Source organism: Neomonachus schauinslandi, chromosome 15 (assembly GCF_002201575.2).
Source record: "Neomonachus schauinslandi chromosome 15, ASM220157v2, whole genome shotgun sequence".
Classification (NCBI taxonomy): domain Eukaryota; kingdom Metazoa; phylum Chordata; class Mammalia; order Carnivora; family Phocidae; genus Neomonachus; species Neomonachus schauinslandi.
Window position 1 is genome coordinate 54,961,746 of NC_058417.1, and position 22,548 is coordinate 54,984,293.

The window sequence follows — 22,548 nt, forward strand, 5'->3', positions numbered from 1 at the left end:
GCCTTGTGCACTCCTATTTTATTTTATTTTATTTTTCACTCCTATTTTAAATCAGAGGTGACCACGCAGCTCAGAAAGGCTAAGTGACTTGCCCAAAGTCACACAGCATTAGGAGGCAGTCTGGCTCCAGAGTGCAGCACCCCGCCCGGCAGCACCGCCTCCCTGGAAAGGCCTTGCCCATTGCTGCCCTCTCCACCCCACACTTCTGCCTCATTCACACAGCTCACTCTTGGCCCCATGCACTGGTCTTGCTTTCTATGAGTGGTATTCATTTATTCTTTGGACTTCTATTGAGCACCTCTGCTGTGCCAGGCCCAGAAGATGAAGGCGTAGCCTGCATTCGAGGAGTTCACGGTCTGGGAGACAAGACTTCCTGAACGTCAGCTGAATCTTCCCAGGCAGCCAGGAGCCCTCCCAAGGGCGGCTGGAGGCTGCTTCCTGCTTCTCCTGCAGCCCACCCAGGGGCGGTGACCTCTTGGTCCCTCCTTGGGGAGTTGCTGCTCTGGCGGTTGCCTCCATCATGCGTGGGGCGGGACAGGCCGGCCTGAGGCTGTGGGGTGTGGGATCCAGGGCTTGGGAAGGGGGTCTGGGAGCTGAGAGCTCAGGGAAGGTGCTAGAGGTTTCCAATGGTATAAGCAGACTTCCTTTCTCAAACACCCTCGGCCGGCACTTCTGGGAACTTCGTTCCCTGCACCCCCCCCCCCCCCCGTGTGGGATGCGCAGTGCTCACCTTGGGCAGGTGGGGGCCCAATCCTTGGCTCTCTCCCAGGGAGGAGATTTCCAGAACAAAAGATTAAAAGCCCCTCGACTTTTTAAAAGCAAGCACAGACACCCTTCCTGGCCCTCCACAGCCCCGCTTCCAGTCTCCAGCCCGTGCTTCTGATTACACGGTTCGGGGCGTCCACCCCGGGCGTGAGCCCCAACTCCGCAGACCCACGGCTGAGGCACAGGGGAGGGGGCGCTTGGGTGGCTCTCAAGAAAAGGCCCGAGCCCCGAGCTAAGGAGCGGAGGCAGAGGCGAGTGGCAGTGGGCAGGAAAAGACAGAATGAGCGGCGCAGACGCGGGAAGAGGGAGTCTGTTTAATGACACGGCTGGGTCTGGTTACAAACATCAGAAACTACAAAAGGACAGGCAGTTACACGCATGGCTGCATGAGGATGGGACAGGAGGGGACACGGCACAGAAGCCACAGTAACCAGACATCCTTGCGGATGGCACACGTGACCAAGGGGCACACACGGGGGGGTTCCCCAGCAACTCTGACCCCGATGGGTGGACAGGACCGACGGGCAGCCAGCAGCCAGGGGGCAGGGAGGGAAGGCCCTCGGCCCGCAGAGCTGCAGGATGGGACGGAGGCATCTGGCCTGTCATCACTGACAGCAGCGTGGAGCCCCACTCCCACTGGGCTCCTAGCAGCAAAGGCAGATGGGGCTGGCATTCGAGGTTTCTGCACCAGGGCCCCTCCCCCGGTGGGGGGGGTCCTCCTGTCCCATACTGCTGGCCCCTCGGTCTGCCCTTGCCCATGCTGGAGCAAGTCAGGGAGCCACATCCTTTCTGGGGCGGGGGGAGAGGGGGAAAGCCAAATCCTTTTTACCTAGAAGTGGAAAGCAGGAATGTGTGGAGCTGGTTGGAGAAAGGGCTGGACTCTGCTGGCCAGCTGGGTCACCCCCGCCCTGCCCACCCAGGCCCTTGAGTCACTCCCACGCTGCCCACAGGCGTAGATTCTCTCTGTGCTGAGATGGGACCCCCATCTCTGCCAGAACATTCTGTCCTCTGCCCAGAAGCATGACCAGGACCCCTCCCTGCCCCACACGCAGATGGGCAAAACCAAGGCTTCACATGTGCCTCTGGGCCCCGTAGATACACAGTATAGATATGTATGTATATATATATATTTTATATAGAGATTGTATATAGAATATATCTGTATATATGGTAGATGAGTGTGCATGATGCTCTAGATAGGTGATGTGGGGACCTGCATGCTGGTCGGGCAGATAGAAACGGGGCTGCCTTATTCCCGGAGAGGCTCAGACCTGCCCCGGACCCCTGTCAGCTGCTCAGCTAGGTCTCTGACAGAAAGTAGAAAAGCTAAGAAGAGTGGGCCCAGCTCTTCAAGGAGGAAGTGTTCCCCCACCCCCACAGGCCGCTGAGCTGGGGTCCGCATCCCCACAGCCAGCGCCACCCCCCCGGCGGCTCCAGTGGGGACTGTGGCCACAACAGAGGCTGCCTCTTTCCGGGAAGATGAGTCAGGGATTCCTCCAGCTTCCTTGGCACCCAGGAGTGGAGGGTCAAGGAGGGTCTTCAGAACTCGGCCTTCTGCTCAAGGTGCTGCCTGGGAGGGGGAGGAAAGAGGGGGTCCTATGGCCCCGAAGAGGGCAGCGTGGCCGGTGGGCTGTGGACGAGATAGGAGATGGAGATAAGAGGTTACAAGGGGCACGGAGTGGGGCCAGGGAACAAGGGGGTCAGGGGAGAGGGGTCAGGGGACGACGGCAAGGCAGGACACGATCTGCCGGGACAGCCAGCCTGCTGCAGCCGGAAGCAACCCACCAGACCCAAGTTCTAGCCCCCTTTGGCCAGAAACTTGCTGCGTGACCTCAGACAAATCAGGTGGCCCACCTGAACCCCAGATCTTTCTCTCCAACATGTGAATAACGTCTGCCGTGCTTACCTCTATGAGAACGGAGTAACATCAACTGTGTGAACACATTTCACAAACCACAAAGAACCTTTCAAACATCAGCTCTTCTCCTGTTAATTCTGAGACCCGTGTCCTCTCTGGTTGGCCTGTCTGGGTACCCTTCTTGCGACCCATAGGCATTCTCTGCACACGCAGCCCCTTTGCACTCACCACCATGCCCCCCAACCTCCTGACTCCCCCACCCACCACAAAAAATGCACACACACCCTTAAGCAGAGACAGTTCAATAAACAGTGGCATCTGGCCCACCACTGCTTCCCTGATAAGAGAAGCTGGACCGAGGCCTTCTAGAACTCTGCTCTGTAACTCCCTCCCACCATCCGAACCCATTTGGACCTCAGCAGTAGGTTGGGTCTGTAGGCCCCACGCCCAAGGAGACACGCCTTCTCGGGGCCCATACCCGTGCCCTCAGGAGACCAGGGTGGGGGGGGTGAAAGTGCAAAGGGACGAGGGGACAATCCCCACGACTTCACGGCTAGTGGGTGTGGGGGGAGACCCAAATTTGAGGTGCCCAGGCCCAGATGGATGCAGGGCTCCAGCCAGTCCCCACAATAGCCCATCCATTCACTCCATGAGGAGCAGAAATGGGCAGACTGAGATTCTGGCGGTTTCTTAATGTTTGGGATTTGGTGAGATGTAAGTCCCACGGGTCTAGCTGGGGCAAGACAGGGGAGGGGACAGGGCTTCGTGTCGGGAAACGCCGTCCATGTGTTTCTGATTCACTGGGACTCACACTGGCCAGCTCTCTCCTTCTCCCTCTCCAGTCCCTCTAGGCCCCTGTAAAAAAGCCCTTTGCTCTAGAAGCAGGAAGTCTTGTCTCCTGGCTGTAAACAAACTCATCTCTGGCAGCCGGAGCTGAGCCGGCCTGGGGAGAGGCGTGGGAGGGCAAGCCCCTTCCCCCCACAGACCCTCCCTGGTCCCTCTGTCTGCTTCCGGCCGCTCTCCGGGCTCTACCAGCCCCTCCTCTGGCAGGTAAAGATCTTCTGCCGGCTTCCCGTCCACCCCCCCCCCACCCCCGGGGATCTGGGGCAGGCCAGGGCCCAGCTGTGCACATCTGGAGTTGCTGCCTGGCTGTAGCCAGAAGTTCCTGAGGTTTCTACTCTCCTGGGGTGGTGCCGCCATGGGGGAAGGGAGCCGGAGCAAGCTGGGGCCGGTGTGGTCAGCAGCAGGAAGGTCAGGAGGCCTGGCCTCCCAAGGTCGCCCTCAGGGGACCTCCTCCAGAGCTGGGCCTGGAGGCCTTGCAAGCAGGAGGTCCCGGCAGGCTCCGTGGGCCAGCTTGGAGCCCAGGGAGGAGACGCGCCTTTTCCATGGGAAACTGCTGGGAATGTTTCTCTACAACGCGTGTCCTGGGCCGCTGGCTGACCCCTGCTTCCCATTCCCGCCTACGCTCCTCTCCCTCCTTCCTACTCCAGCTCTGCCTCCGCCCCTCCATTGAGCTCCCAGAGCTGCCTGCCCCTTGGGGGCCCAGGCAGGCCGGAGTGTTCCCAGCCACCATGTCTGGGGGCCAGCCCTCCCCTCCTGCCCCGAGTCAGCTGGAGTCACTGAGGCTGGCCACCCTCCTCAAGCCCATCTCCCCGGCCCTCACCCCAGAACTGGGAACCTGGCCTCCAGGGTCAGCCTAGAAGTAGACACCGCTGACGGTGTGCGTGGTGGTGATACCCACGCAGGCCCCTTGTGGGCTTGGGCACGTGCATCTGTGTGCACACATCCTCGTGATTCTCCTGGCTCCAGCCCTATCGAGGCAGAGGCAGGACGGAGCACTGGTCAGCATGAGCTGAAAAACAGCCCCATGTGATTGGTACCCAGGGAGGAAGTGGTCGGACTTAGCCTGGCCTGCCTCTGGGCCCGATGAGCTAGCCTTCCCGCCAGGAACCTTTTAGAGCTGCCCTGGGCGGCCTTGGTCTTGGGGGTCTCTGAGTGCTCTCTTGTCCTAGAGAAGGAGAATTTGTTCAGGGCTCACTGCTCCGACCAGCCCGTAGTAGGGGCCGAGCCCTTTCCCATCGTGCCTGTTCTTAAATGTGTCAGACCCCAGACCCAGCGTCCCGGAAGTGTTCCTGCCCCAGCAGTCAGCTCCTGTGCCCAGGAGAGATGGGAGATCAGGGGGCAGGGGAGGACACGGCAGGGAGGCTGCCCGGCCCACCCTCAACCCTCCTCACGTGGTGGCGTTGGGGACCTGCTGTACCCAGCCCACTTCCTTGTAGGCAGCGGTCACGTGGCTGTAGATGAGGCCACGCAGCTTGGCCCAGGCTCTCTGCGTCTCCGGTGGGAAGTCATTGGCAAATTCCTCGGCGATCACCTCCAGAATCACCCCAGAGAGGATCTGGGAGCAAAGGGAGGAGGGGAAAGTAAATGCCTGGGTGCCCTGCACCCCCCCAAGCCCCCAGGAACCCCAGCACCCCTTCTATCCAGAGTTTGGCCAAGGGGATCATTGACGACATGACAGCCTGGCAGCGTGGGAGCCAGGCACCTTTGAGACCCCATCCTGCCGCCCCTCCCTGTCACAGCCACGCTGGGGGAAGAGGCTGGGCTGTCCAGTGGTCACCGGCTGTTGCCCCAGGAGCTCCCAGAGCAGAGCAGTTTGGGTGGTGCACTGGCCACGCCCACCTAGCCACGTACCTTGAAGTACATGGGCTCCACCTTGTGCTTGAGGGCGTGGGCTTTGCCCACAAGGGCGAGCACAGAGGATACCTTCTCGGGGTCGTGCAGGTTTTCCACCACGGTGTTGAGGGCCCCCATGACCCGGCAGGCGTGTTTCCGCAGCTGGGGGCTCTTCTCCATCTCCAGGGGCTCGGTCATGTGCTTGAACTGGCTGAAGTACTGCTTGGCTGACGGGAAGTTCACAAAGAACCTGGCAGGAGGGGGGGTGAGCGCTGAAGTAGGGGCTGCCATGGCCCCACCCCGAGGTGGCCAGGATGATGGGCGTGCGGGGTAGGAGGGGCAGGACCCGAAAGTGTTTTCACCACCTTGTGCAGCTGTCCCTCAGATGCAGACCCTCCCTCTGGCTGAGCTGCTGTACGTGCACCTCCCCCAACCCCCCTCCCCCAGGTCCTGGCCATTTCCATCCGCCGGACTTGCATACTGTCAGCTCTGTCCCCCAAGCCTCTGTCTTTCTTGCTCTGGCCTCCTTTCCAAACCCGACACACCCTTCAAGGCTGGCTCCAGTCCCAGCAGAGAGGGTAAGAGCTCTAGTTCTGGAATCTCGGGCCAGCCTGACCTTGGGCAAGTGACTTTACTTTTCCGAGGCTCAGTGTCCTCATCCATGCAATGGGCATCGTTGTTCCTGGCTTGCTATGAGGATGAACTGAGAAACCACGGGTGGAGTCCTCAGCACAGTGTGAACGCGGGGTGCTCAGTAAATGCCAGCCTTTATTGCGATCAAGTTAGAGCTCTCTTTGCAGACAAAGTAAAGCCCGAGTGACCTAGCTCAGGTCACCCAGTCCACGGAGGGAAGAAATGCGACTCAGTCCTCCTGCCAGCTCGTCTGTTCCCTCCTCACGACCTGCTTTCCTCCTCAGCCTGTAGCACATATTGATTGGCTAATTTAATTAGAGCTACGGACTAGTCTTACCCTCCTAGTGTGGTTCCGTCATTACTTTACATCTGCACATCATGCTTCTCCAAGAAGCCTTGGCACATCCTGTGGCAGATCCCACGTCTTTTTAGCTCTCTCCCTGCCTCTCCAGTTTACCTGAGATTGTCTAATTCCCCCCCGCCCCAAATATCACTTTTGTTAGGTCACTCTTGTGCTCAAAAACATTCAGTGAAAAAAAAAAAAAACACTCAGTGGCTCCCCATTGCCTACCGGACAAAGTCAAAATCCTTAACCTGGGATTTCAGGCTTCCGACAAACTGTCCCAGCTCAGCCACCTTCCTCCAGCCCCCCCAGCTGCTGGTAAAGCACTCCTTGGGCCGGCCAGCCTTTCCACACCGTAGGTGGGATGTCTTCCTCACTCTTTCTCACATTGGACTGGCCTCCCCCAAGTGCCCAGGCTTGCCCGGGGTGACCGTTTTCCCCTTAAGGCCATTAGGGGTTCTCCCGACACCTTCTACGGCTTCTTCCCTTTCTGCCTGTTGGACTGGGTCCCACAACCCAAGGACAGGGCCTGTGGCTCTCACACACCCTCTGACCCATCACCTCAGCCCAGGGCCCTGTGGTCTGCAGGATGACGCTGACGACCTCTGCATCCCCTCTCCCAGCCAGAGCTGGACTTTGGGGGAGGTACCCCCGGAGACTCGATCGGAACTTCTGAACGTGTACGGAATGTCTTGGGACAACCTGTTTTGTCCGGTGGTGTCACAACTCTGAAGTGTCCCCTTTTGTGATCAGAGAAAGCTGATAATCTGCCAAATCAGCCCTTTGGCCAGAGAGCTGGAACAGATGCAGAAAGAGCATCTGGCTGGGGCCATCCCTTCAGGGGACAAAGCTGCTTGCTGGCAGGGGGAGTGACCAGGACACGGTCCATGTGGAGACCAAGGGTGACCTTGGGCAAACCACTTCACAACCTCTTTTCTGCACAAGTGTGAGAGGAGTTCCTCCTGCCCGATGCTTCACAGATACACTGGTGAGGACAAACGAGGCAATGAGTCTGAAAAGACAGTGGATTTTTCTGGAGAGGCACTGCATGAAGGACAAATGTGAAGAACCCAATCTGGACTTAAATGAGTATCTTAGGCTTTGGGCATTTCACATTGCCATAAAAATAATGATCGCTGTTTCCCTGGTGCGTTGCCACGTGCAAAACATCTCCACCTGTTCTTTAATTTAATTGCCACCACCAAGCAGGCATTATATTCATTTTACTGATGAGGAGCTAACAGGGAAGACTTACTGAGCACTTACTAGATTGTTTCATTAATCCTGCAATAGCCTCCTGATGCTGGCACTGTTTTTATCCCCATGTTCTGCTGTAGGAATCGATGCCCCAGGTTGCCCAGCAAAGTGGGTGGCAGGGCCAGGAAGGAGAGACTCTACCCACCCCATCCTGCCTCGGAGAGACTGCTATGCCAGGGAGACAGGGGCCTGGGACCCAGTGAGCCTCCTGCCCCAACACCCCGGGGCCAGGCCCTGAGGAGTGACGGTCCCAGGGAGCCCCACTGCTGCACCAGGGGAGTCTGGGGCCGCATGCTCTGCTCCTTCATCCTGGCCTCTATCCCCGGCCCCTCCGCAGGCACTCTCTCGACCCTCCCAGTCCAGGCCTGTGCTGTCTGCCGGGGAGAAACCTCAGCAGCCAGCCTTGGGGAGTTTCTCAGCTCCCAGAGGCATCTGGGCTTCCAGCAGAGCCTGAAATAGGCTCGTCTGAGTGCGAGGAGGGGAAGGCGGCAGAGTTACAACCGGGAGGGGAGGCTTCCCAGAGCATGGGTGTTCCCTCTCAGTTGGAGTGCAGGTGTGGGGTCTGGCTCAGACCCAAAGACAGCTTCTCCACCACCGCCACCACCTTCCTGGCTGCGAACTCCTGGGTGGCGGGGCGGGGAGTAGAGCACGGGGGTGCGGCTGGCTTTAGCCCAGCAGGGAGGGAGGACCCGAGAGCAATGGGCCGGAGGACTAGTGTCTCAGGCTCTCACTGGGGTCTGTCCCTGTGGATATGTGTGAAATTGGGGAGGGGGGTGTGACAGAACTGAGGTGCACGGGATCTGGGGAGGGGCCTTTGGGACACCCGAGAAGCTTATTGATCTTGCCCTTTCCTCCCTTTAACCAAGCCTCCTCCACCTGGCAGGTCAGGGGGCAGGGAGCAGGAAGAGACCCAGGAGGGGCAGGCTGGTGGGGCCTGGGTCTGGCAGGGAGTTGCTGAGCCAGCGCTGGGCTCCCATCAACACAGAGGAGGGTCAGGTGGAGTTGGCCTGGGCTGACCAGCAGGCTAGATCTAACTGCTATCTCAGGCCTTCTCAGATTAATTGTGGACCTTCACTGAGCACTAAGCACATTGGTAAATGCCCCCCCACCCCGCCCCACCCACCCAAACCCAGCCTCCCTAAGATTCAGGAATGGGGAACTGCAGGGGCACAGAGAGAAAGATCTTATCAGAATATTAGACTCTCAAGAAAGAGCCCTGGCCGTAGTGTTCAGTTCCTTCCTCTGCACCCCATTCCCCGGGGAGGCTGGGTGGTACCCCAGGAGCTGCACCTTGGACACGTCCCCTCCACGTCCTCCCTGGCAAATGGCAGGGTGTCGGGACAGCAAATCTCCAAGGCCCTAAGGACTCCACCTCCTTTCCTCTTGGTGACCCATGTGCACACCGGGGTGCATCCTAAGGCCTGGTGGGCTCGCGTGTGCCGACACACACAGCGAAGAGCCGCCCTCCGGGGCAGCAGTCTGGCACATCTGTGACTCCACTACCCACCGTGTGCTTGTGTGGGTGCTCCCACGTGTAGGTCTGTGTCTCAGAATGTCTGATGGCTTTGGGATCTGAAACCCCCTTGTAGCCTCCCCACCATCGCCCCCCCCCCATGTTTCTGGGTCTCAGGGCTGCCCAAAGAGCTGCCTTCCTCAGGAATTCTCCTCCAACTCAAGAGTGCCTCTTGCTCTTCTTCCTCCAAAATTTGTTTCCAAGTTGGAATCAGGGCATATCAATATGGAGCTGGGTAGGTCCCAGGCTTAGGGGAGGCAGAAGGCAGAGAGAGTCAGGGAGACAGAGAACCCAGAGCCAGGGGCCAGGACTGGGAGACAGGCATGCATTTCAACTCTCCCTTCCACAAACAAGGGCTTACCCCATCTCCAAAGAATAAGGCTGCCCTGCTCTGTCCCAGATCTGGCCGTTTCCCTCTGCCTCGGACAGAGGGTTGAGGGTGAATGTGGGTCTGGGGCCCCAGGGACCAGCATGTGTGGGAAGAGAGCATCATTCCGTGGCTATAGTCTGTTACTAGCTTGTGTGGGGTGGGGACATTAACTATAGAGCAACGGTATGTGTCCACCAGTGTGTGGTGTGCAAATAAGTGTTACTTTGGGGGCTTGTGGTACCTGAGTAACCCCTGAGCCCAAGACACACGGCCTTTCCTCCTCAAGTGGTCATTCCAGGGTGGGGTCCTGACTCCTGACACTTCTTCCTTTCCCTCCTCAGCTCAGCAGGCACGGTACCCTAGGGACCCTTCACTTCTCCACTCACCTGTGCCTCACCTGGGAGCTCCCTGTCCGCCCACCCCCTAGGGGCAGGAAGGGGCCAGCTGGGAAAGCCGGACCCTAGTGTCCTACTCCTTCTGACCTCTATCCTCTGGCTCTTTGCTCTGTCCTTCCAAGAGGCTTTGAACACAGAAAGGGGCTGAGCTGGAGAGGGGTCTGCTCCTCTTTGTCCCTCTTCTTGGCTGAGCCTCAGTCTTCCTGCCTCTAAAATGGGGAGTCCCCAGCTGAAGCACACAAATCGAAATGTGTGTCTGTGGGAGCTGGGTTGGGTGGTTGGGGTCGCTGGTGAAGAAGGCATGCCTGGCCCAGCCAGGAGTTCTGAGGCCCGGTAGAGGAGAGGGACCGAGGTGTCCTCCTTCTGCGTCTGGCTCTTAGTTCCTAGCCCCACGCCCAGAGCCAGGACCGGCTCAGCCAGGGCTTCGCCCACCCCAAGGCGCCCCACACTGCCTGCACCCGGGCAGGCCCGGCCCCAATTTCAGCTGGAGAGGTGGCGCCGGAGCTCGGACCCGGGCCGAACCCGCCCCTGCCCGGAGCCGCTGCCGCCCTCCCTCCCCCGGCCTCGGCCGGGCCGGAGTGACACCTACCTCACCAGGATGGCCACCCCCACGTCCTCGCAGTTGGCATAGAGCCGGGCCCACGTAGCCTGCACCGCCTTCCTCTCCGCCTCGGACAGCTCCTCGCTCCGCTCCCTGCGCTCAATCTCCATCTCGCCCGGCACTTTCTCCATGAGCAGCTCCAAGCCCAGCCCGGCTTCGCTCGGCGGCGGCGGGGCGCGGGGCGCCGGGCGCGGGGAGCCGGGGCCGGCTGCGTGCGCGGCGGGCGGGCTGGCGAGTGAGGGGTAGAGCGCGCCGGAGGGAGGGAGCGTGTCTGTGCGCGCCGGGTGTGTGTGTGTGTGTGTGTGTGTGTGTGTGCAGGGTATATGTGCGGGGGGCGGGGGACCGCGAGCGGGGGGCGGGGATGTGGTCTGCTGGAAAAATGTTTAAAAAAATAAAGCCGCTCCAAACCCCCAACCCCGCGTCGGTGAGCCAATTCCGGCAAGGTGAAGGCTGGGCGGGGGGGGGGGGGGGGGGGGGGGGGGGGGCGACGCGGCTGGCGCCCGCGAGGCCACCACGGACCTTGACCGCCGGGCGGGGCTGGGGCGTAGGTGCGGTGGGAGTGCTGGGGGGGCCTCTGGGGGAGAGGACGGTCACGCGGCGCCGGGCTGTGCCGGCCGCGCAGGAGTGCGCCCCGGGCGGGCGCGGGTCGGGGGGCACGGTGTCCCGGCTCACGCTGCGGGCGGTGTCGGGCCGTGCGCGTGTGTGCACCCTTCACGCGGCGGGGAACTGAGTCAAAGTCAAACACTCCCAGGCGTGTGCGGCGTGGCCGCCCGCCCGAGGGGGCGGACGCAGCCCCTCCGGCGGCGCGAGGGTCCCAGCTGAGCTCACGCTCACTCCGGGCTTCTCCCTAGCCAGCCACTGGGGGCCGCAGCGCCACTCCCAGAGCTCCCGACCCCAGGCTCCGGAGGGTTTAGGACTGGGGTCGCTTCCCTGCTCCAATTCCGTATTGGAATCCCCCGCTGCGGGGATGGGGGACGGCTGTCGAACTTCAGCGCGGGAGGCCTGCGGTCCCCCTTCCTTCCGGCCAGCTACCCCCACCCCCCCGCCCACCCTGTACGTGCACATGGCGTCGGAAAAAAAAGTCCCTGGGTGGCTTATTAATGACACACGCAAGCAAAAAACAGGCGCTACCCCGAATTCCGGCTCTGGTGGAGGAAAGTCCACAAGAAAGGCAGCCGGCCGGGCAAGGAGGTACTGGGGGGAAGGTTCAAGAAATCTTGGGGAGGCCCAGGCCCTGGAGACATCTCAGCTGCCAAGGCTGAGACTAGGCAGCGGTTCTGCGAATGGAGGAGACAAATCCTTGTCCTGGTGGTCCTGCTCTGCGAGGTGTAAGCGCCACAGGACCGGAGGTGGGGGCTGGACCTCAGAGCCAGAGGATCCCCACCCTGCAAGTAACTGTTCAGAACTGGGAAGGCCGGGTCCCACCTCTGACTCCCAGCCCCAGCCCGAGGCCAATGTCCAGTTCCCCCTAAAGCGTGCTCCCTGGTGACCCCACCCTTCTCAAGACTTTGGGTCCCACTGTGAGTATTAGAAGAGGTTGGCTCTCCTCTTCAGCTTTGGTTTAGATATGTTGAAAATCATATTTCAAAGTAGAGAGCCCAGCTGGAGCCCCAGCTCTGGCCCTCCTTGGAGCTCAGGGTTCAGGTACCTCCCTGGAATCCTGGGCAGGAGCCTCTTTGACGCTGCCTCCATCTCATTTGAGGGAAGGAAAATCTAGTGCCTTCTTCTGGGGATTTTGGAAAGGGATGGAAGAGGGTGGATGCTCAGACCCATGTCTGCTCCACAGGCTGCCTAGGCCAGGACAGAGCACTCTGCACCTGGCCACCTCCCTGAAGCCCTCTGATAGGACACCCAATGACAGTGTGGTGCCCTTCCAGGCAGCTGCCCAGGAGGTTTCCACTGGGAAAGCGAGCAGGAGAAATCTTATTTCTATTTAGTTTCATCTCATCCTTTACAAGTCTTATGTGTGTTCGTGGTGCAGGACTGTATTTGCCCAGTAGTATAGTATATAATGTCTAAGTGGATACATATACCTATTTCACAATGCATACTTAAATTCTGTCTTTTAAGGAAGGGGGTATGTCATCAGTAACATTTGGAGAGGATTGTCCAGAGGGGAACTGAACCGCTTAGCCAGCCCTTCACTCCCTGGCCTCCCTTGTCTTTCTGGCTTCATCATCTAATATTCTTCTCCCTTCCTCCCCTCCCGATGCCTCCCCATGACATCATTGTTCTGCTGACACTCAACTTCCAGTTGCTGGAACATGCCCTGTGCTTTCATGTCTGCAGCCCCCAGCAGAATCTTCCAGCCGGGGGCCCAACCTTCCTTGAGAGCCTGCAAATTCTGATGCCCCCAGCTCCTCTTCCAATTGGGCATTCCCTGAAGCTCTGCAGGGGCCTTCCATCACCTACGTCTCTCTATTGTGGTCATTTATGTAACTGGCCAGGGCATGTGTCTAGACTAGAAGCCCCTTGAGGGTTGGGCCCAGGTCTCAGTCACATCGACATCCAGAACGGACAGCTTGATTTACCCTGCCACTGCGGCAGACAACCTGGGCCGAGCGAGGTTAATCAGTCTGCACAAGGTCGGATCTGCTGACTCCAATAATCAGCTTGAGCTTCCTAATCCAGTGCAGGCAGGAACCTCAGGACGGACAGCAGTGGCTTGTAAGAGCGGGCAGGGCCATTTTGGCCTTCTTCTACAGACCTTGTCTGGGAGGGGATGGGGCTGCTGAGCCATGTGCACCACCCTCTTCCTGCTCAGCACCTTGGCCATGCTCTGGCGCCGCCGATTCGCCAACCGGGTCCAACCGTGAGAAACTGACTGGGCCGCGGGCTTGGGTGGGGAGGGGGCGGGGAACTACTGTGCGGGGCTGGGAGCTTCAGCCAGAGTCTTTGAAGAGGTGCAAACTCTCCCTGCTCTGAGGGGAAGCCTCTCAGGGACTCCCTGCAAATCCACCCCCCAACCCCAAAGCCTCCCAGGAGGTCCAGGTAGCTCGGGCCCACCTTCAACTTGGCTCTGGCCACAAATCTGGCCATGGCTAGGTCCTGCAGGAGAGTGGGGGTCTGGGCCCGGGCGCTGCCCACAGCTCTTCCTGCCTGTTCCTCCTGCCCACAGAGAGCCCAGAGGAGTAGACGGGGCCGTTATGGGCAGCAGATTGGAAACAGACCTCCCGTCCGCAGGCAGGTAAGGCAGAAGAGAGTCGGGGGTGGAGGAGGGAGGGTGCGTCCAAGAAAGCTGCCGCTTTCCCTATCCCTGTCCGTGCTTGGGGAGGTGTAGGAGTGTGTGCGTGCACGCTGGAGGCTGGCCCCTCGCCCCAGCCACCCTGTTCCCTGTGTGCCCGGTGGGCAGGCTGAATGTTTTCTCTAGGTGGCAGTGGGAGCCCCCAGCCTCTCCTCTGGACCAAAGCTGCTCTGCCTTGTTTGTCCGAGTGTGGGGTGGTCCCCAGGGTCCTATCGGAAGGCGCAGGGGGACTGGAGAGAGGGATGGGGCAGAAGCAGCTCTGGCGGCTTGGCTCGCCTTCCCCTCCCCCTCCCCGGCTGCCCCCGCTCAGCCTCAGCGGCTCCTCTGCCCAAGCCGCGAGCTGGATTGGCTGTCCAGTCCCCAATAGGAGGCGCAGGAGGAGCATGACATCATCAGCACGGAGTGCCATTGGCTGGGCAGCTCCTGCGGGCTGGACGCTGTCTCCAGTGGCCAGAAAGTTAACTCTTCCCTAGGCTGAAACCATGTGGCCTTTACGAGGGGTGAAGTTTTGAGAACTTACGGATTTTTCCTTCCCTGGGTGACCAGGGTCCTTAGATGATAGGGGCTCCTGTGCCCAACAAAATCCGGAAAAATCGACAAATATTTATTAAGAATATAGTGTTTTGCATGTTCTTTCGTGCCTGTGGGCCCACCTAGTGTGGGAGTCCTGTGTGGAGTGACATTCTCTCCGCAAAAGATCTACGAGCCTTCTCCCACTCCTAGTGAAACAAAGAACAGGATGCCCTTGGGCTCCAGGGCCCCTGGCTGGAGGGAGTCTCCCCACAGGGCTCAGATGGCTGAGCAGTCAGCATGCCTGCCTGCCGGGGCACCCCAGTGTCTCCTTCTTTTGGGGTGTGGGACCCACCTGCAGTGCCCCTCAGTCACACAGAGACTGGCAAGCCACAAGAATGGGAGTCTCTGTCTGTGTGTGGCCCCTAATTCCTCCTCGGTGCTGGGATCCCTCCAGGCTCTGTCAGAAGGCCCCCTGGGCAGCCCTGGGGACGTGCCGGAAACAGGCATTTCTGTGATGCCCTTCCTTGGCATCTAGGCTAGCTGAGATGGTCACGAAAGTGCCCAAGTAGCCCTACTGGTGAAATGGGCTGACCTAGGTGAAATGGTGAGCCCCGGGCCTCACACAGAGCAGGCCCTCAAATGACTGGTCCTCCAAGTTGAGTTTGGGTCTGGAGGTGTATAGCCAGAGTCCACATCCTGACTCCCTGCTTACTGACTGAGAGACTCAGGGAAAGTTACGTGACCTTTTTATTTATATACAAACTGGGATTAATAACAGAATGGTGTGGGGTGTTTGTGAGGTTCAAACTGAGATCATGGTAAAGCACTTGGCATGAAGTAGCTGGTTATTCTCCTGCTGTTACCTGGCTCTTGATCAGGGTTTTAGTCTTCCCCTGAGGTCTCTCATATATTAACTCACTTGGAGGTTGTAACAGTCCCAGAGGGTTGGCAAGACAAGCGTTTCTATCTCTCATTAATAGTGGAAGAAACTGAGGGACAGGGAGGTGTAAGTTACTTGCTTAAGGTCATCCATCTGATTTGTGGCCGATGGGGACAGACGGGTCCCTGACTTCAGGCAGTCTGTCTCTTCCACACGAAATAGGCCCAGACCCCCTGTCAGGAGGAGAGAGCTGAATCTGGACTATCTGGCCTGGCCTCTTGTGGTCTAGCCAGAAGGAAGCAATTTCCTGTTAACTCCTGGGGACCCAGTTAACTGGAAAAATCGGCCTAACACCTAACACCTCCTGCCTTCAAGGGCTGGCCTGAGGGAAATTTCTGCTCTCCAATTCCACAGTCACAAATTCCAGCTGATTTCCCAGCTGCTCCTAACCCTCCATAGTGGGGTGACTTGCTAGGCCTGGGGCGGAAGGGAGAGGAAGTCTGGAAACACGGGAAGGACATCCCCCTCAATCCTCTGACTCCCATGCTTTTCTGTTTAGGGAGAAAGAGTCTCTGAAGTAAGTCGTCACCTCTTCAGGCGGAGCTCGGCCCCAGGGACTGAGATCAGGGGCAGAAGCAGGTAGGGCAGGCCTGCGAGCCTTGGAGGGGAGAGGGCTGGGCTGGGGACCAGGAAGGAAGACTCTGCAAGTCTGGCCGTGTGGGAGCAGAGCAGGCCACCTCCAGCTCTGTGGTCATCGGCGGAGGGTGAGCATAAGGCGGGTGGACTCTCATCAGCTGCTACCTTGAGCCTGTTATGGTCCAGACCACGAGGCAAGGGCTTTAAGGGAACGACGTGTGATCTCAACAGCATTTTCTAGGGCTGGGGATGAGGTGAAGAAGTGCCAGCGGACTTCTAAGGGAGAGGAGGTGCTCTGGAATATCCATTCTGCAATGCAGGCCTCTGCCTTGGCATGGGAAGAAGTGCTAATCTGGTTTGGTTTTCTGTATTAGTTCAAGTCCTGGCTTGCTCCCCACCCACAAAGGACGCTGTGGTAGAAGCAGCAACAGGAAGCAGGAGAATGGGAAAAAGCAGCCATCAAGAAGGTAGACCCCTCCCTTTGAGCCCCTGGACCTGTCCTCACTTTGCCCCCTGTGCTGGTGGTGGGACTCCTGAGGCAAGGCCTGGCTGGGGCCGGCAGCGGGGGCAGAGACGCTCATTGCTCTGGGTTGGGCTCCCTTCCTCTGAGGTCCTGAGGACCGTCTGAGGCCGGCCCAGAGCGGGACTCGGCGGGGTCTACTCTGGGGCGGCTAGAGGAGGAGCAGATGGGGAGCAGGGAGCTCCAGAGCCAAAGGATCGCTGATAGGGCTTCTCATTCATTCCCTAACTTAATCCTTGCAATAACCCAAGGAGCCTGGGCATGTTATTGTCCACATTTTGGAAATGAGGAAACACAGAGAGGCTAACGAACTTGTCCAGTGTCGTCTAGCTAGTTAATGGGGGACCCCCCCCAGCCTCATACGGAGGCTGCAGAGCCACCCGCGCTCTTAGCCACCAGGGCCCAGTCGTCTCTGAAACCACCTGGAAGTTTGCAACTGTTCTGTGAAAAGGGGTTCCCCTGGCCTGGCAGCCCCAACGCTTGTGGTCCAAGGCTGCATGGCATCACTTTGCTTGGCTGGCACGCACTTCCTGTGGCACTTCCCTTCCCCGGTCCCCAGGACGCACCCTGTCGCCGGCCGCTCTGCTGAAATTATCTGCAAGAACTGCCAGTTGGATCTGTGACATGTCTGCCTGCAGCTGGAGCGAGGCATCTCTCAGCTGTGCTCCGAATGTGTCTTCCAGGCACGCGTGTGTGCATGCGTGCGTGTGTTCCAAAGGGCCAGTAGCTTGTGGGAAGGGAAGAAGCATGACACTTGTTTTTGTCAATCCACTGACTGCTCAGCACCGCAGCGGCCTCCTTTGCCCCCAGCTGCTCTGCCATTTCTCTCTTCACAATCCTGCCCGATCCAGAGCAGAGATCAAAGCAGATTTCCGCTTCTGCTCCCTGGGATCCAGGCACAGACCTGCAGGGAGCTGCTCCCGACTGTCTGGAAGCCATTCATCCTGCAAAGCACCCCCCCACCCCCTCCTGCACGTGCACCCCCCTTCCTTGCCATCCAGCCCCCATGGCGGGCGGGCAGGCAGGCGGGTGGGCGGGCAGAGAAGTCTCCGTCTGGCTGGCCCCTGCCATCAGGAGGCAGGAGATGGGGAGTTCTCTAGACAGAAGCCCCTCTGTCGCCGTGACTCCACATCTGAAGGAGGGAAGGAAAGGGTGAGATGCTGCAGACAGAGGGGACCCACGCTGAAGCCATGGGGGAGGGGCTGCTGATCCTGCAGGGAGCCTGGCAGTGCTGTGGAAGCTTCTAGAAGTAGGGTGGGGCAGAGGCAGGGGAAGGGTCCCACCAGGGGAAGGAGCTCTGGGCTGGAACCACCACAGAGCCCCACTGCGCAGTTGACCCGGGCCAGGAGTTCGTGACCACCTGTCTCAGCTCCTGTCAGCTTGTCTTTCTCCTCCAGGCAGCGGTCTTCCTGGTGACAGGGCTGTCAGGTTGAGGGCCAGAGGGCACCGTTCCTGGGGCCCCAGTCTGCGTCCCTGAGCCCTACCTGTGTATTCATTGTCTAATCTTATTTGCCATGTTCCTGTCACTTCAGCCTCGGCTCTGCTCTCTACCGTTTCCAGGTGGCCTGTCTCCTTGCACTAGTCTGAGGAATTGTCAGGCCAAGGTCACCTGGCTGGACAGGGGCTGGCTGGCGGCCCAGACACACCTCCACAAAGTGACACCCCTTCGCAGCACTGTTCTAGGAGCCTGCTCAGGGGATGGTGGCTCCTCCAGGCATGGGTCCCAGATGAAGGGAGGGAAGGCGAGGGGATGGGGGGAGTGTGTTGGCTGGCCTTGGCGCCTGCCCGGGCCCTGGCAGCTGGGGTGCCATGTGGGCTGGGAGGGAGGGGCCCTCTCCCCCAGGAGCAGGCTGGCTTCGGTGGGAGCAGATTGTGTTTACACCTTCCCCACACGCCCAGCCCACGCTCCCTCTTATTCCCCAGGGCTCTCCCACCCCTGGGCTCTCTGCACAACTTGCACATTTGCTGCCCCTTTCCTGCTGCAGGAAGGGGCCACCCTCAGCCGAGCGCTCCTCTAGAGAAGGCTGCCCGGCCCCGGGGCGCTCCTTCCTCAGCCCACTATCTCCCGTTGCAGGGGGCGGACCCAGTGTCCCCAAGAGGCTGCCTCCTTCCCCCCCCCCATCCCATTTCCTTGGAAAGAGCTGCTGCTTGGGAATGGGAGCAGGAAAGCCCAGGGGCTTGGCAGACTGACCACAATAGGAGGGAAGGGATTAAGGGCAACCGGAGAGACAGCGCTGAGGCTGAGAGCTGGTGCCCCCCTGGCCAGGGGGGTGCTGGCTCTCGTGAAATATCAATGTAGAATCTAAGAGCGAGGAGTCCGGACTCAGAGCACCAGATTTGAATCCTGACTCCACCGTCTCTTCTCAGTTCTGTGGCCTGGGGTGGGTTGCTGAACGCCCCTGCCTGGGGTTTCTCCTAAGAGGAGGGTAACGGTAAACTTGTCTCAGAGTTCTTGTAAGGGTTAAATTAGATGACGTGTCTAAAGTGCTTAGCGCACTTAGTAAGTGTTCAATATATCTGAGCCCGGGGAACGGTGTTAACTACTGAACAACAGGTCACTTTGCAACAGTGGTAGGTTCAGAACAGCTAGTCCTTCGCCTCCTCACCCCATGGCCCTTCCTGCCCTGTCTTTGCCCATACTCAACAGCGGGGCCATGGGCAGTTCTGGAAACAAGCTCGAGCCCGGCCCAGCACAGGGGCACCCGGTGGGACCTGGCAGCCAGGCAGACTGGACCAGGGAGCACCGCTGGGTGCCTGGAACCCTGTCCCAACCTCCAGTGGGAGGTCTGACCCGGACACCTTCCCTGCAACGGGCTCTGCTTCCCCGCATGGATCTCAGCTCCTAGAGAAGACAGGAGGTGATGGCCCTGATGCTTTTCCACCCTCCATCTGAATGCTAATCTCTAATCTCTCTGCTGGTTGGAACCTGAGTGGCAGGGAAAAGGCTGCTCTGCGAGGCAGGGCGGGAGCAGGGAGGTGCTGTTTGTTGTCGGCTACCTTTGTGGCTGAGACTCGGGGCTGCTGCCTGTCGCTCCTGGAGACTGGGACATGACCGGAGAGCTAATGAGGCGGCGGGGGTGGGAAGCAGACGTAGCAGCTGCATCAGTTGCTGCTGTCCGGTGTCACCCTAGGGGGCAGATGCCGCCACCGGGAGTACCCCGCCCGTCCCAAACATGTGGTTGTGTGGATGCGGGCAGGATGGTTCTGGGCAAGGGCATCCAGCAGAGGCCCTGGTCCAAGACAAGGTGGGCGTGGCACTTGATCTGAGGCGGGCACGGTGGCATAAGGACTGGTCCCACGGGTTCCCAGGGACCCTTTACAGGACCTCAGTTAGGAAGAAGCCCAAGACCTTGAGCTAGAGGGAAGTAATGCTTCTCTGTGAGCCCCGAAAGAAGGGAAATGGCCAAGGTTTATAGTAATATAATGACACTAATAATATTATTAATAATGGTTAATGTGTCTCAAACACTTCTTCTGTGCTAGGCGCTGTGCCAAGTGCTTTATTTATATGCATTGTCTCATTTATGGGGCAGGAACTGTTGTCATCCTCATTTACCCAATAAGGGAAGTGAAGTTCACAGAGCTTGCTCAAGGTCACTCACAGCGAGTAGTGAAGCCAGGATGTGTGCCCGGGCAACGTGATGCCAAAGCCTGGGAAGGTGTTGGGGCACAGAGCACTGACTCAAGTCTTGAGCTGGGGCTCGAGGACGTCCTGGGTGTGACCTGTCCCCCAGGGCACAGGGAAAGAGAGCTGTGGACCCCGTCCAGTGATATTCCCACTGCTCACTCTGCAGAAACTCATCATTCGAGGCTGGGCCAGACTCTGGGCCCCATAAGGCCAGTCCTGGCCTGCCGACTGAGGGGAGTGAGGAGAGCTGCCTTTCCAGGACCTGTCACGGCCCTCAGGGAGAAAGCAGTGGCCCCTAGCCAGGACGACAGACATCATCAAGCTTGTCACTCATTGCCACTACGGCTCTGTTGCAGAGCCCTGGGGGTAGGAGAGGATGGTAGCCAGCAGCCCAGCCTGAGATGGGGGAGCTTGAGGAGGAAGGCTCTGTTGCTTGTTTTGCAGGGGAGGGTGTGCGGTTTCAAGGAGGTGGCTTCAAGAGGGACCCGCTGACTTCAGCTGGAAACCAGCCCTTATACCTAGGGATTACGGACCCTCTCTGTGGGATACACATGCCCCCTAGCGGGGATTAAGCTGAGAGGGTGGCTGAGAAAATTAAAACCAGAAAAAAAAAAAAAAAGATTTTCTGATAGATTATGGCCTCTGAGCCTGGATGGGAATGGCCGGTCCCGTGTCCGTGCAAAAGCACGTGCCCGCGGGCACACACAGGTTTAATACCATTTGCAGAGGCCAAGTGAACGGAGCATTCAAAGAAATGATTTCATTTCTTCTTGGTCATTTACTTAAGAAGCGTGTATCGGGAGCCTGCGACATACACACCCTGTGGTAGGTGCTGGAGTCAGACCGTGACGAAAGGGACGGTGCCCGACCTGCCAGGGGGGACAACAGGAAGAACCTGGCTGAGGAAGCCCAGGTGTGCTGGCTTGGCCTCTGTCTGGTCACATGAGCTTTCCTTCTCTGGACCTCAGTCTCCCCATTTAACAGGCAGTGTGGAACCCAAGTGGTCTGGTGCTGAGGATGGGAGGGACCCCTGACTACCCTCAGAAGAACCGTCTGGTAAAATGAAGGGGATGGACCACTTCCAGATTCTCCCAGTCAGAACAGGCTACGATGGACCGTGTTTGGAGGTGCTGACAATGACTCGCCCCCTCAGCAAGCGTGGATGGAGCACCTGTATGCTGGGCCTCGTGGGTGCAGAAATGAAGCAAGACTTCCTGCCACAAAGAGCTAGAAAACATGGCAGAATATAAGCAACCGACACTTGATAGCAGGCACCACACAGGATGGTGACCACATGGCCGCCTCAGTGTCTGCCTCACCCAGGTCCCTGTCTGTGGCGTGGGGAGGGGAGCCCCAGCAGACTGCAGTGGTCTCGTTCTGGCGAGGAGACAAGAGCAGAGCTCAGGACAGCGTGCTGTTCCTAAGGGTATACACACAGATCAGTGGGATCGCCAAAACAGACACCACGAAGGTGATCCAATGGAGAAAGAAAAGTCCTTTTGAGAGAATACAAAAAGCACTAACCATAAAAGAAAAAGATAAGTTGAACTTTATCGAAATTCTTGGAAAGCCCAGAATATTTGCCAAGCAAAAATCTGAGAAAGGACCCGTATCCAGAATATATAAAGAACTTTTACAACTCAATAATAAGAAGACAGCCCCCCAAAAGGGGGGGGGTTTAATAGACACTTCGCAAGAAAGTATACATATGGCCAGTAAACACATAAAAAGATACACAACATCATAAGTGATCAAGGAAATGCAAATTAAAACCACTATGAGATACTACTGCACACTCACCAGAATGGCTAAAAGACCATGATAGATGTTGGTGAACGACCGTAATCCTGTACTAATACATTGCTGGGAAACCAGTTTGGCAGTTTCTTAGGAAGTTATCCAAGAGGAATGAACCTGGTCCACACAAAGAGATGTTCAGAGCAGGGTTATTAATAATAGCTTCAAACTGGAAACAACCCAAATATCCTTCAACAGGTGAACGGATAGGAAAGGGGGCAGTGTATTCACACAATGGAATACTACTCAGCAATAAAAAGGGAATGAGCCACGATATGAGTCATAACACGGGGCACTGAGAGAAGCCAGACCCCAAAGAGCACCTACTGTATGAATCCAAGTAGAGGAGATTCTAGAACAGGCAGAACTAATCTGGAATGGCAGAAAGCAGATCAGTGGTTGTCTGGTGCCAGGGCTAGATATGGACACTGTGAAATAGCAGGAAGGTGCCCTTCAGGGTGCTGGAGATGTTCTAAGTCCTGACCGGGGTTGTGGTTATACGGGTGTACGGCTGATTGGATGATTGAATCGTACATTTTAAATGCATGCATTTTATTGTATGTAAATTATACCTCAATAAAGATGACTTAAAGAGTTTAAAAAAAACCAACAAGAATGAAGACCTGATCCTTGTCTTGCTCACAGTCTAGTGGAAAAGCCAGATGTGAAAACAAATAATCATGACAGTGAGTATCCTAAGAAGTGTGCTCAAATAACAAGGTTCTGTTCGTGACGCGCTCCCTCACACCCGGCCCGTGGAGGCGCTTGTGCGTGCACTGTTCTAAATGTCCAGATGAGAAAAGAGGCTGAGACGGACGGGCAGTGGTTCATGCGGGGTTACTGAGCTAGAATCAGAGGGCTGGGACGGCTCCGAGCCTGCCTGGGTGAGGAACATATATTTTCACCAGCCTGCGGCAGA

At 58.1% G+C, this 22,548-nt stretch overlaps 2 protein-coding genes across 2 annotated transcripts; one reads left to right on the forward strand and one right to left on the reverse strand.

Annotated features, from left to right (window-relative positions):
* Nucleotides 1-1,066: 1,066 nt before the first annotated feature.
* Nucleotides 1,067-10,694, reverse strand: CYGB (cytoglobin). The gene is made up of 4 exons (XM_021680978.2): nt 10,400-10,694; nt 5,318-5,549; nt 4,858-5,021; nt 1,067-2,395 (listed from the first exon to the last, which is right to left on the reverse strand). Exons 1-4 carry the CDS (start codon nt 10,540-10,542, stop codon nt 2,362-2,364), a joined length of 573 nt encoding a protein of 190 aa, XP_021536653.1. The 5' UTR covers nt 10,543-10,694; the 3' UTR covers nt 1,067-2,361.
* Nucleotides 10,695-13,054: 2,360 nt separating this feature from the next.
* Nucleotides 13,055-22,288, forward strand: PRCD (photoreceptor disc component). Its single transcript, XM_021680977.2, has 5 exons — nt 13,055-13,223; nt 13,530-13,598; nt 15,608-15,687; nt 16,059-16,151; nt 20,620-22,288. Exons 1-3 carry the CDS (start codon nt 13,150-13,152, stop codon nt 15,627-15,629), a joined length of 165 nt encoding a protein of 54 aa, XP_021536652.1. The 5' UTR covers nt 13,055-13,149; the 3' UTR covers nt 15,630-15,687; nt 16,059-16,151; nt 20,620-22,288.
* The last annotated feature ends 260 nt before the right edge of the window (nt 22,289-22,548 follow it).